Source organism: Aethalodelphis obliquidens, unplaced genomic scaffold (genome assembly GCF_003676395.1).
Source record: "Aethalodelphis obliquidens isolate GAN/ISIS:26980383/991018 unplaced genomic scaffold, ASM367639v1 scaffold36, whole genome shotgun sequence".
NCBI lineage: Eukaryota > Metazoa > Chordata > Mammalia > Artiodactyla > Delphinidae > Aethalodelphis > Aethalodelphis obliquidens.
The window spans coordinates 19,352,921-19,365,046 of record NW_020837980.1 but is presented as its reverse complement, the minus strand read 5'-3'; the positions used below and the strand labels follow the sequence as shown (position 1 = coordinate 19,365,046).

Sequence of the window (12,126 nt, the reverse complement as noted above, 5' to 3'; positions counted from 1 at the left end):
ATTCGTAATGCCTGGTACAGGCCTTGCCTCCTAGTGGATGCTTGATGAATGCTGAAAGCTTTCATAACAATCATAGGAGAACAAAACCTTAGTGGCCTTTTACAGCAGTGCTTGATTGCGTGGGCTATTGCTAATGCTTCTTTTCTTTCATCCAATTGTGCATCGATAACTTAGTTCTGGGCAAAAGAAAGACTTAAGGTGCTTTGACTTAATTGTATCTGTTTGATAGACACAATACGCTGTCTTCTGATTTAGGGTAGAGTAGCCTTAAGAAGAGGAGGAAAAGGACTGTATTTCAGTTCTAAGCATGTAGGAATTTACATAGTTCAGGTCCCGAACCATCTTCTTCAGTGCCTGAAGCAAGAGCACTCCTTGGACAGGTGAAGCCAGGCTCCTCAGATGATCCCCACGTCAGTGTAAATGTAGATTGTGGGGCGTACCCTCCCCCTCAAGGGCTGAATGGGCGTCTGGGTGACCAAGGGAGATCGCTCCAGAGACCAGGAGTGTAGCTCCTGCCCATTCTGTTTTCATGGGGTACTCCCATTTTTCCTGCTGGAAATGACTGCAAGCATGTTAAAAGCCAAAGACCAATTGGGGTGTAAAAATCTGATGACTCAGCACCAAGAGGGATGTTTCTCTCAGGAGAGGAGATGGGCACTAAGAGGGGAACCGGCTCCGGTCACTTGTTTAAAAGACGTCTCCTGGAGCCTCTGTGGGAGGGAAAGACAGCATCACAACTTCACTGCTGTGATTTGATGGACCTGGTGTTCTACTTCGCAATTCTTATTTGAATCCCTCACAGCCTAAGGTATACTGTTCTCACCCCAGATCCTAAAGCACGCTGTTTCTTTCTCGAAAGCTGCGAAAGATATTGTGGACTGTGGCTGTGTGTAAGTTTAGCAAAGAAGAGTGACGTTTGCATCTTTCCGCAAGTCCTTTAAGTTGATCTTGCTAAATTTGGGGGTGAACAAAATACTCAGTGTAGTTTTTCAAGTGAAAGAACTTGGCAATCAAGAGTGTGTTAGTTTAGGTTGTTGTGTATTCTGTTTGCACCCCTGGCACCAAAAACCTAGAAAACTGTGCAGCTCAGAATTCAGTCTTGTTCAGTTTTTTGGTGATGGGTTGCTTTTGCTTATTAATGAAAGCTTATTTAATGAAAGCCAAAGCCATCACTTTGAATTATTCTGCAGCCAGAAGGGTGTAGTTAAATAACTGTGTATTCAGACTTCAGTTGAGTAAATCTCAGTAAATAGTTTCCCATAGGAGAGATTTCTTTAGTCTGTAGAAGATGACTGTAGTAGAAGCATCAGCTTTCCCAGGCAGCTTTCCTAAAAATCTGCAGGGTGGAAAAGAGAAGGAAGTCCTTCCCTCAAAATATTGAATATTACTAGCACGACCGCTGTACCTGTGGTGCCTACTGTTTCCCCTCTTGTCTGGGTTGCTGGCTTTCAGTGCATAGAAGGGACACCTAAGTGTAGCAGGATGAAAAGTGCACCTGCAGCATTTTTACTGTATTTCCTTGGGAAATGGTCCATGGGCACCACTGTTTCCATCACACTCTTTGTCCTCAAGACTTTACACAGGCTTCAGAAACCACCTTCGGGGTAATCCTGGCACTCCTAATGGGGACGGGGGCTATTTCTGGAAAAAGTTCCTATATCAAGGGCATCTTAGCTCTACAGTCAAGAAATCTTTGAAATTACCTCTAAACCATCTCTTTGCAAGTACTGTTGTCCCTCGGTATCTGCAGGAGGGTTTGGTTCCATGACCGCTGAGGATACCAAAATCCACAGATGCTTAAGTCCCTTATATAAAATAAAATGGTGTAGTATTTGCATATAATCTGTACACATCCTCCCGCATACTTTAAGTCGTGTCGTTATTACTTATACAATGGAAATGCTATGTAAGTGGTTGCCAGCACATGGCGGATTCAAGTTTTGCTTCTGGAACTTTCTGAAATTTGTTTTCCCCTGCATGTTTTCGATCCGTAGTTGGTGAATCCCCAGATTTGGGGCGGTGGACTGTACAACCAGACTTTATTTCTGTTTTTCTCTATTACAGAAACGCCTTATCTTTATTTCCAGAAGGTTAGTATTTAATGGTCAGTAAGCTCTAAATTTCTCAGCCTTTCAGCTTTTTCAAAGAGTTAGTGACGTAAAAACAAATGTGTAAACGTGCTGGGGGATCCCCATGATTTATAGAAGCTCTATATTCAATAATTTTGAAAAGGAAAGCCTTTTTTGGTGATAATAATATTCAGTTTTTGTCTCTTGTCTGTAAAAGGCAGCCATGGGGTGGGCGTGGAGGAAGGATAAACGCCACTCTCCTACTGAACACGAGACATGCAAGCTTGGTTTATGCAGTAGTCACAGGTTCTAAGCGGTTGGTTTAAAAATGAGCAGAATTATTAAGTATTATCAGAGAAATGCAAATCAAAACTACAATGAGGTACCACCTCACACGGGTCAGAATGGCCATCATTAAAAAGTCTACAAATAACAAATGCTAGAGAAGGCGTGGAGAAAAGGGAGCCCTGCTGCACTGTTGGTGGGAATGTAAATTGGTGCAGCCACTATGGAGAACAGTCTGGAGGTTCCTCAGAAAACTAAAAATACAGTTGCCATATGATCCAGCAGTGCCACTTCTGGGCATCTACTCCTGGACAAAACTATAATTCAAAAAGATACACGCACCCCTACGTTCATAGCAGCACTATTCACAATAGCCAAGACATGGAAGCAACCTAAATGTCCACTGGCAGATGAATGGATAAAGACGATGTGGTACATATATACGATGGAACATTACTCAGCCATAAAAAAGAATGAAATAATGTCATTTGCAGCAACATGGATGGACCTAGTGATTATCATACTAAGCGAAGTAAGTCAGAAAGAGAAAGACAAATACCGTATGATATCACTTACACGTGGAATCTAAAATATGACACAAATGAACTTATCTACGGAACAGAGTCACAGACACAGAGAACAGACTTCTGGTTGCCGAAGGGGGTGGGGGAAGGATGGATTGGGAGTTTGGGATTAGCAGTTGCAAAAACTATTATATATAGAATAGGTAAACAACAAGGTCCTACTGTATGTCACACGGAACTATATTCAATGTCCTGTGATACACCATCATGGAAAAGAATATGAAAAAGAATGTATATATATGTATAACTGAATCACTTTGCTGTACAGCAGAAATTAACAACACTGTAAGTCAACTCTACTTTAATAAAATAAATTTTTTTAAAAAATGAGCAGCATTAGATGGGTCACCTTGAAACAACCACTGCTGTCTCCGATGGAGACATCCAGGCAGAGGGGCTTAAAGAGACTAACATCCGATTCCCCCCAATAACGGAAACCTCTTTATTCTCAGAACTGCCTCTTGAAGGGTCACCTTGTGACCCTTCATGGTCAGGGATAGAGCTCACTTTCAATAGCGTGATTGTAGCAACCCTAACTCCGCATTCCATTTAATGTTTTGAAAGCTTTCTATAATGGTTAGTAACATTTACATTTCATCCTTTGCCTAAAACTATTTTTAGCCTTATTTTCTCCTTCCAGAGCTTTGTGCTGCTCTTCCAACACCCCTTCTCAGAGGTATTACAATTGGCCTTAGAAACGGCAGTGCTCCCTTTTGTTCTGCCCAGTTGGTTTGGTAGGTTGTGCCTGCACATTTGAGAGCAGCATGTTTCCTTTTTCAGTATCTAAACAATAATGTGACCACATCACGGCATTTTTAGTCACATCATTGACCTCTGCTGGCAGTGTATCCCCCTCCAACGCTTGAATGCATTAATGTCACTGTCAGCAGCATTTTAATTTAATTAGAGCAGTGGTTATAATCCTCTTGGGGAAATCGTTATTCCCCTCTGTGATGTTCAAATAAAACACCTCTGGTTTTCATCCGACTGACAATTTGCTCTCGAGGTGAATACGCTGTAAGCGGGGGTACTCCCCTTCCCTTCCTTGGGGTTGGACCAGAGAGGCAGTTCTGAGAATAAAGAGGTTTCCGTTATTGGGGGGAATCGGATGTTAGTCTCTTTAAGCCCCTCTGCCTGGATGTCTCCATCGGGGATAGCAGTGTTTGTTTCATATTCCTCACTGCTGATAGTCTGCTGCTTGTACCACGGTAGATGTTAAGTGCATGGTTAGAATAACAGATGTTAAAATGAGGACCACGTGAGTCACCCTAGAGATTGACAGAAAGAGAGACAAGGGACATAAGTCTGGTGGGGGATGCCCAGGTGTGTGCTTGCTTCTCCTCGGAAAGGAGCCCACACGCTGGGCGGCGTCCTTTCCGGGGTCCCCTGAGTGCTGTGCTGGCTGCTAAGCCCAGGGTCGCGGTAGTGTAACAGCCGCTAGCAAATTGCTGCTCAAGACCCTAGAAGCACATTTTGCTTTTCCCCCTCTTGGTCAAGATACCCACCCTTTCTTTTGTTACTGACAAATCTCTTCATTGAAACCTTTGAAAAGAGCTTCCCGTCCCAGGCTTAGGATGTCGCAGTGTTGCTGAGTGGAATCCATCATCAGGAGTGAGAGGCATTCAGTTTCCACAGTCACTCGGTGTCCGGCCTTCTCTTTATAGGTTTCATCATGAAATAGCAAGGTTGTCTTCATCTGCAATTGTTTGGACGTGTGGGGGTGTGGCATAAAAATCCGAGGCCAAGCCCTGAAGTGTGGCATTCAGTGTAGCAGGAAGGACTGGGAACCACACACAAATGTAAACACACAGGGGGCTGCCTCCAAAGAAAGTACAGTGAAAAGAAGGTACAACACAACGATAATTGAGCGCGTCGCAGGCTGGAGGTATATTTCCCCAAGAAATAAAGTACAATCTGCCTTGAGGGCTCCATCCTTGATGGAGTTGGTGAGGGTGAGGGAGCGCAGAGAGGTGGCCTCTCTCTCGCGTGGACTAGTTATAGAATCTTCTAACTTTCTCCTTGCTTTAAGGGAAAGTCACCGTCTTAGGAAATGCCATCTTCTTTTTTCTCACACTCATGCCATGCCATCTGAAAGCTATCTGGCTGCACCGTGTTTTCTTCATCAACAGTTTCAGTTCTGCAAAAACCCTAACAAAACAGAAAGCTATTTCTGGGAATAAAGTAATGGTAGATAAGATATCGAGACGTATATTGGGACTGGGGTGGCAGTGGGGTGTTATTCAAGGGGTGAAGTGTATGGAGAATTTGTTAAACTAGAAAAACAGACTATGTTTAAAATGTTTAAAAAAGCCTAGCTCACCTTGAAAAACCCCTCAGCAGATTTCGTATGTTTCCCATATGTGTGTTTATGTCTGACTTTTTCACCTCAAAAACCCCAAGCCAAACACCAAAAATATAACTCCTCCTTAAGTTAGAGTTGCTCAGAATATGTGTGATGTTTGGTAAAGTTCAAGAAAAGTGAAGTTGAAGGTTTTGCCTCTGGATGACCTTTCACAGGAAGTCTCCATTGATCCAGAAATGAAATCTAGGGTGTATGTGTCTGCCCTTAATTAAGAAATTCACCAGGAAACTTTGGGATGTATGTTTAAACAGAAATCTTCCAAAGGCCCTAGTTGCTGGTAGAGGATGCCTCAGGGAAGTTATTGTGATTCCATTCGGAAATTACAAAAATATGTATATATTCATTTAAAATCGAAACTTCCACCACAGCTGCCAAACTTTCCGGGTTATGAGCAGAAGAGAAGCTTCAGTTTGGTTACAGGGCTGGGGGACTCCCCTGCTTCCCTTTGCATATTTGATGGAGTATAAAATGTTAGAGAACTCTTTCCAATACGTAAACACCCCTTTCGTTTTGTTTAAATCTGTGATTTTTCTTTTGCTCCATTTTTGTTTTCACAACGGCATCTTACCGATCTCCTCCCGCCCCATCTTATTTTTGGACCGTGTGTGTCCCAATTTACTTTGCCCTGTTAAACACAACTTCTTTTAGTTTCTGTGGTTTATGTATGGACTGCAAGTCAAACTAGTTGGTATTTGTCGATCTCAGATGCAAGTCGCACTGCCCTCCCCGGTGTACACCATAGTTGGTTTCTTGCCATTAGTTGGCACGTTTTTAACTGAAAACTAATCCTTCCCATCCCATCCAGTTGTTTTAATTGATCTAACAAATGCCACCTGTTTGAATTTAAACAGTGGGTGTGCTGGGTCTCCCCTCCCCCTTTCCTTGTCAGTTGAGTAAGAATCTTCGATTAAACCGTACTTCCTTAAATGCAGGTTATTCTTTGCATGAGCCTTGAGATGCTTCCGAAGGAAAGAAATTATTGGTTCTAAGATGGAGCGTAAGGGGACAAGGAGATATCTGTTGGTGGCAGAGCATTCCCTGCGATGAAGGGAAAAATGAAACACTGGAGGTTTTTGGTGGTGGTAGCTGTGTCATGAGATAGGTAGGTGAGAGACAAATCTTGCTTGCAGGTTTATTAACTAAAATCTCGAACTTATAAGCCATCATTTTGGGCTCACCTCTCATTGGATCTGAGTGTGGAATCCTACTTTGATTAGAAGATGCGGATATTGCCAGAGAAGAGGGAAGGTGGTTTTAATGTATTGGTGACATTAATTATGGGACCGGAAGAGTAATTTTTGAGATAGGAGTCTTTAACGCCATCCTCTTAGACATATTGGTTCATTCCCTTGGTCTTGCCTCCCCTCTTTTTACTGGAACAAACAACTAGTACAGAGAGGGGAAAAAAAAGAAAAAAAAAAGGACACCTATTTAGCCGAGGGCAAAGGAAAAGCCCGATTTTAAACCTTTCCCGCGTTTTGTTACAAATCCCTGATGCTGGCGATCTGAAAGACAGCTGCACAGAGTGTCTAGAGAGGGGACCAGCACCCAGACGCCCCGAACCCGCCCCCTCGCGATGTCAGCCCTCAGTTCCAGGCTTTCATTGTCTTTTTCCCCCCCTCCCCTCTTGCTGCCCTTCTTTTTAACAGCAGGAACGGATTTCATATACACCCCCCGAGAGCCCGGTGCCCAGTTACACTTCCTCGACGCCGCTTCATGTGCCAGTGCCCCGAGCGCTCAGGATGGAGGAAGACTCGATCCGCCTGCCCGCGCACCTGCGTGAGTGTTCACGCGCCCCGGGATGGAGGGGGGGGGGGGGGGGTTTGGACGGGACGGACGGACCGACAGCTGGACAGAAGGATCGACCGCTGTGGGGGGGCGGGTGGTGGTGGCAGGGAGGCGGGGCTGCAAGCCGGGCAGGGGCGCACCCTGAGATGGTTTTCCCACGACCTCCCGAAGCTGCTTTGGCATCGTTCGCCCCCTCCCACCTGCCAATGGCTTTGAAAAGCTTGAGCTTCCTGGCTGTCGTTTCTCTGCGTGTTCATTTCGTCTCTTGACTATGACATACTACCCGCAGCAGCTCAGCAGGGCGTCGGGGCCTCCCCACTTGTGCTGCTGGGGCCAGGCTTCAAAAGCACCCAGCACCCGTCCTTTCCTTTTTGTCTTTCTTTCTTGAGCTGCCACCCAGCCCCGATGATCCGGCATGCCGAGCGCAGCCGGGGAGAATGCATCACCTGATTGCCACCCTGGTCGCGGTGTCCAAGAAAATGCCAGGTTCTCTGGCTTGACTGTTAGCCTCAGGGCACGAGTCCAGGTTATGGAGGACGCGCCACGGCGGGAGGTGTGTGTGGGGGGGTCACCTTGGCCCTTCCCTAGTTGATTCCTCATGACTTGAATGGTGGCCCAGTTGTACTTGCCGTCTTTTTCGGGCGTGCTTGTGCTTCCCAGATTATTCTGCTCCGCCTGGCCCATCCCTCCTCGGAAAGCAGAAGGTTGCCTGCTGAGAGTGGGGAACAGCAAGAGAGGATGCGGGCTTCTCCTTCCTCTCTCTGTGCTCATTCAGCAGATCACATGACTGTGATGCTGGGAGGTACTCGGCGTGCATTGCTGGCGTACCCCTTCTCCCCGACAGTGAGGATGGTGGCTGGGATCCTTGAAAGGGAGTTGGGGGCCATGAGAACCCTTCCCCTCCTCCAGCTTGCTGCATCCATCAGTGTTTACAAAGTTGGTATATACTAGGGTCAGCACACTCCAGCTTCAGTCTACCCTCTTCTCCACACTGAACTTTTAAAGAAGAGATTGGGACTGTGAAGATGCCATGGTCACGATCGAGGGCACGGCTGTACTCAGCAGAATGGAGTTTTGTGGCACCAGTGAGCGTTGTGAGCAGACAGCCTGGGAAAGAGACCACTAACAGCCTTTTTTCCCTCCCCAAGCTGTTCTGTGACCAAGCTATTCACTTCAGGACCGTTCACTTTGGGGTGGAACATACTCAGGCCATGCAGAGAAAGCACTCCTGCTACCTAATCTCCTTCATTTATTCGTTCGACAAATAGTTACTGATTAACTGGTATTGGTAAGAAATAGTTACCTATTATTGGTAACAAATAGTTACCTGCACTGTGCCAGGCACTCTTCTGGTTGCCAGGATACAGAAATGAACCAAGCAGACCCAACTCCTTGCCCTTATGGAGGCTGAAGTCTCCATAAAGAGAGAAGAAGAGATAATAAACTCCTGTCCCCAGCAGGCTGAGGTTTCATGGCTTTTTCTTCCTGTACTTTGACACAGCCCATCCCCCAGCCTCCGGAAAGACCCTAACTCCTGGTCTGTCTCTGAACTTCACATATGTAAGCTCTTTGGCCACAGAACTGCCTCTGCATAAAATGTTACCACGGTAAAACGCACTAACAAACACAACGAACTGACCGTCAGCAGGTTGTAATTCTTAACTAGTTCTGCTGTTAGACTAGCTGTTCGACTGTGAGTCAGCCCTCCTAACACTCAGTTTTCCTACCATACAAAATTGTGATTGGACAGGAGAATGTTCAACAGCCCTCTTAACTTGAAAAGATTATGATCTCACCTAAGACATCCTTTTCCCTACTTGGAACTGTTTCTTCCATACCAACACTTTACTTTTTTTCTTGGGTTGACAGTTTCCTCATGGAGTCACAGCGGTGCCGCTCACCACTGTCTTGTCGGGCCCTGCCATGTGCCTAGCACACAGTCAGAGTAGCTAATAGCTATTGTGGGATGCCTCTGTACCAGACACTATGTGAAGTCCTTTATGGAAATTATTTAATTCTCACAGCGATCCTTGTAGGTATTTTTGTTATATCCATGTCACACATAAGGAATTTAGGGCTTAGAGAATTTAAGTAACCTGCCAAGGTCACACAGTCAGTAGGAGATAGAGTCAGGGTTCAAACTCAGTTCCGTCTGCCTCCAGAGCCTGGGCTTTTATCTGTTAGGCCGTGATGTAAGTGTGTTTAATAGGTACTTCTTGGATGGATGGATGAATTCAGGGTTGACGGTTAGCCACTATTCACTAATGTGGCCAGAGGGCTGGTTTCTGGCTGGACTCTGTTCTAACTGGTGGATCAGTTGTTGAATAGTTCGCATATCTCCCTTGGATGGATGGATGGGATGGGTGGGTGGATGCCCCCGTAGAGAACTATCAGATATAGAACTATAGCACATTACTGCTGGCCTTAGAACATAGTCAGTTGTTAGGTTAGGGATTCAGGTCATGGTGATGATTTTGTCTGAATGCTCCTGTCTGGCAGCCTGACTCTAGAGCCCTCCTTGCAATCTGCATCAGCCCCGTGGTAACACCATTTGTTCCCACATCTGGAATGAATCCTCTGAAAGTGGAGGTTCCCAGGCTCTTGCTGTCTGTCTTCAGCTGGGACTTTCCACAGGAGACTGAGCTGCCCGCCTCCCTGTCCTGTTCCAGCACTCGGCTGCCCATTGTGCTGTTTGAGAAACATCTCCTGGAGTGCCTAGGATGGTTGAGGCCGTGTCGTATACTTGAGGATGCATCCCAGCTGGGTTTCCAAACCGAAAAGAAAATAAATATTCTAACGAGGGAATTGGGTTATTGCTGTTTGAATCTGGGATTCCAGACAATTCCCAGCGGAATGCTCGTGGAAAGTACGGGGAAGAATCCGAAAGCCAAGACAGCGGCAGGACATTTATGGTATTGCTGGGTTGAAAGCATTTTTAGCCGCTTGTTTTAAAGAGATACTCACCAGACTGGTATGCCTCCAAGTGGCTTCTTTTCGCCCTCTGTCCTCATTGATCTCCAGATAAACCCTTTCTCTCTTAACCCTTTCTTCTTCTCCTTTCCTTCTTAAATCAATAGATAGCCTTTCCTGGTTAGGGCGGAAGGCAGGAATCATAATATTTAAGGTTCTCGTACTGCAGGTTTCTCACCATTTTGTTCTGCAAACACAGGGCAAGCTGAAGACACAGTGTGACAACTTAGGAAGCTGTTGAGATGTAGAAAGTAATGGCTTTTCCTCTTCCTTGCCTCTGATAAAAACAAAACAAAACAAAAAAACACCAAAGTGATAACTGGGGCAAGCCCGAAGTGGTGATTCTAGAGGACTTGAAAGGGACAGGCAGGGGCAGTCTGGGCCAAGGGGAGGAGGGCCAGCCCCGTACCATCCTGGCCAGGCCTCCTCCCTGCCCTCCCACCCACCAGAGTCCTGCGGCAGCTTCCTGGAACTTCCTTGTTGCACCAGGAGAGCAGACACAAGTTTGTTTATTGAGAAGATAGAAAGGTTTTTTCCCCCCTTCCTTCCATGTAGGGTACTAAATTTTCTTTTTAAAGCTTGAGGCTAGAAGAGCTGAAGTGTGACAATTACAGCAGGTAGGTGAAAATGAAAAGTTCCATTCTTTGAATTTATTAAATAATTAATTTATTTTTTGGCTGCGTGCGGCATGTGAGATCTTATTTCCCCCACCAGTGATCGAACCCGCGCTGCCTGCTTTGGAAGCATGGAGTCCTAGCTACTGGACCGCCAGGGAAGTCCAGAAAAGTTCCATTCTTTAAAGGGATAGTAAACCTTTCATGGTACCTTGAGAACATTTACAGGACCGTGGAGCCCCGAGAGTGCCTGGAGGAGATCACTCTTGATCCTCTGAGTGGTGAACGGCCTCCTAGTGTGAAGGAGAGACTCCCTCTAGTTTGTCTGCCCAGGGACGACTTTTTCTAAATAATGGCCGGTGGGTGCCAAGGGGGCAGCAAAATGTGCCTTATGAGCTGATGCCAGCCCTGTGAAATACTCAGCCTCAAGTCGTGATGCCCCGGGCCGCCCACGTGACCACAGTGCGTGTATTTCAGATGCATGGGGCAGACTTTAAATCGCTGAACGCCTTTTCCTTATTAAATTCCTTTTAACAGAATCGTCTCGCATTTAGTCGACAGAATTGCTTCTAATCACAGGCTGATGGGATGCCGCCTGTCTAAAGCCTTTGCCGTTTGCGGTGCCAGTTTGCTCTTCTGAAATTCCTGGGAATTGATATTTAAAAATCGGAACCCAGGACTCATTCATCACATTTAATAGGGTTACGGTTTATGACGTTGCGGGTTCTTAAATAGCCGTAATAGCTGCGCAGACTTGTCTGGAGTCGGAACTCCAGAAATAGCCCCCTGGCTCTCCTTCCTCTCCTTGTGAATCTTGCAGAATTCTTACATTACTGCTCCTGCTTGTGTGTTTAATAATTTAATTTAATGCCTTCCTTTGGAAACGTGACCTCGTGGCTCACCCCCTTGGGCGATTTTGCAGTCTCAGCAGAGCGACTGCGTGTAAGACAGTCGCTCGGTTAGAGCCAGGAGATTGAAAAGAGATGCAGCGCTTCTCTTTGCTATGGAGTGGAGCAGCCAACAATTTTATACACGTTCAAGTTCTTTCCGTTCCCAGAGAAGAGGCAAAAAATGGGAATTAAGGACAATCTTAGTTAGTATTCTATATTATTATAAGTAACAAAATGTGTTCATATATGTGGTTTCATTTAATGATGCAGCAGTCCTAGGTGTTACTAATCCTATTTTATTGATGAGATGACCATGGCTCAGAGAGTTACACTGAATTGTTCACATTCACGTGGCACGTGAAGAATCTAACATGATTTCTATTTCAGAAGTCACCATTTCCCCTTCCTAGGAGAAAACATAATGGCAGAGTCTCTCGGACTTGAAAGCAGAGGCAGTGCTGACTGTTGGCGTCTGGGTAGCCGTGGCTGCGGGGACTGGGCATAGCTAGGGCTCCAGTCATGCGCTTGGCCATTCATTTGTGCTGAGCCTCCCAACGGGCTGGC

The 12,126-nt window shown here is 45.9% G+C and overlaps 1 protein-coding gene across 7 annotated transcripts in view; it reads left to right on the top strand.

Annotated features, from left to right (window-relative positions):
- The window catches only part of ETV6 (ETS variant transcription factor 6), a 240,456-nt gene that overhangs the window by 92,043 nt on the left and 136,287 nt on the right, over nucleotides 1–12,126 (top strand). For 3 of the 7 annotated variants that reach the window (XM_027129587.1, XM_027129591.1, XM_027129585.1), the window contains exon 2: nucleotides 6,950–7,079. In XM_027129587.1, the coding sequence (XP_026985388.1) occupies nucleotides 6,950–7,079 (130 nt within the window). Of the gene's footprint in view, nucleotides 1–6,232; nucleotides 6,403–6,949; nucleotides 7,080–12,126 lie in introns of those variants that run through there. The other 4 variants (XM_027129589.1, XM_027129588.1, XM_027129586.1 and 1 more) reach the window with 4 other exon arrangements.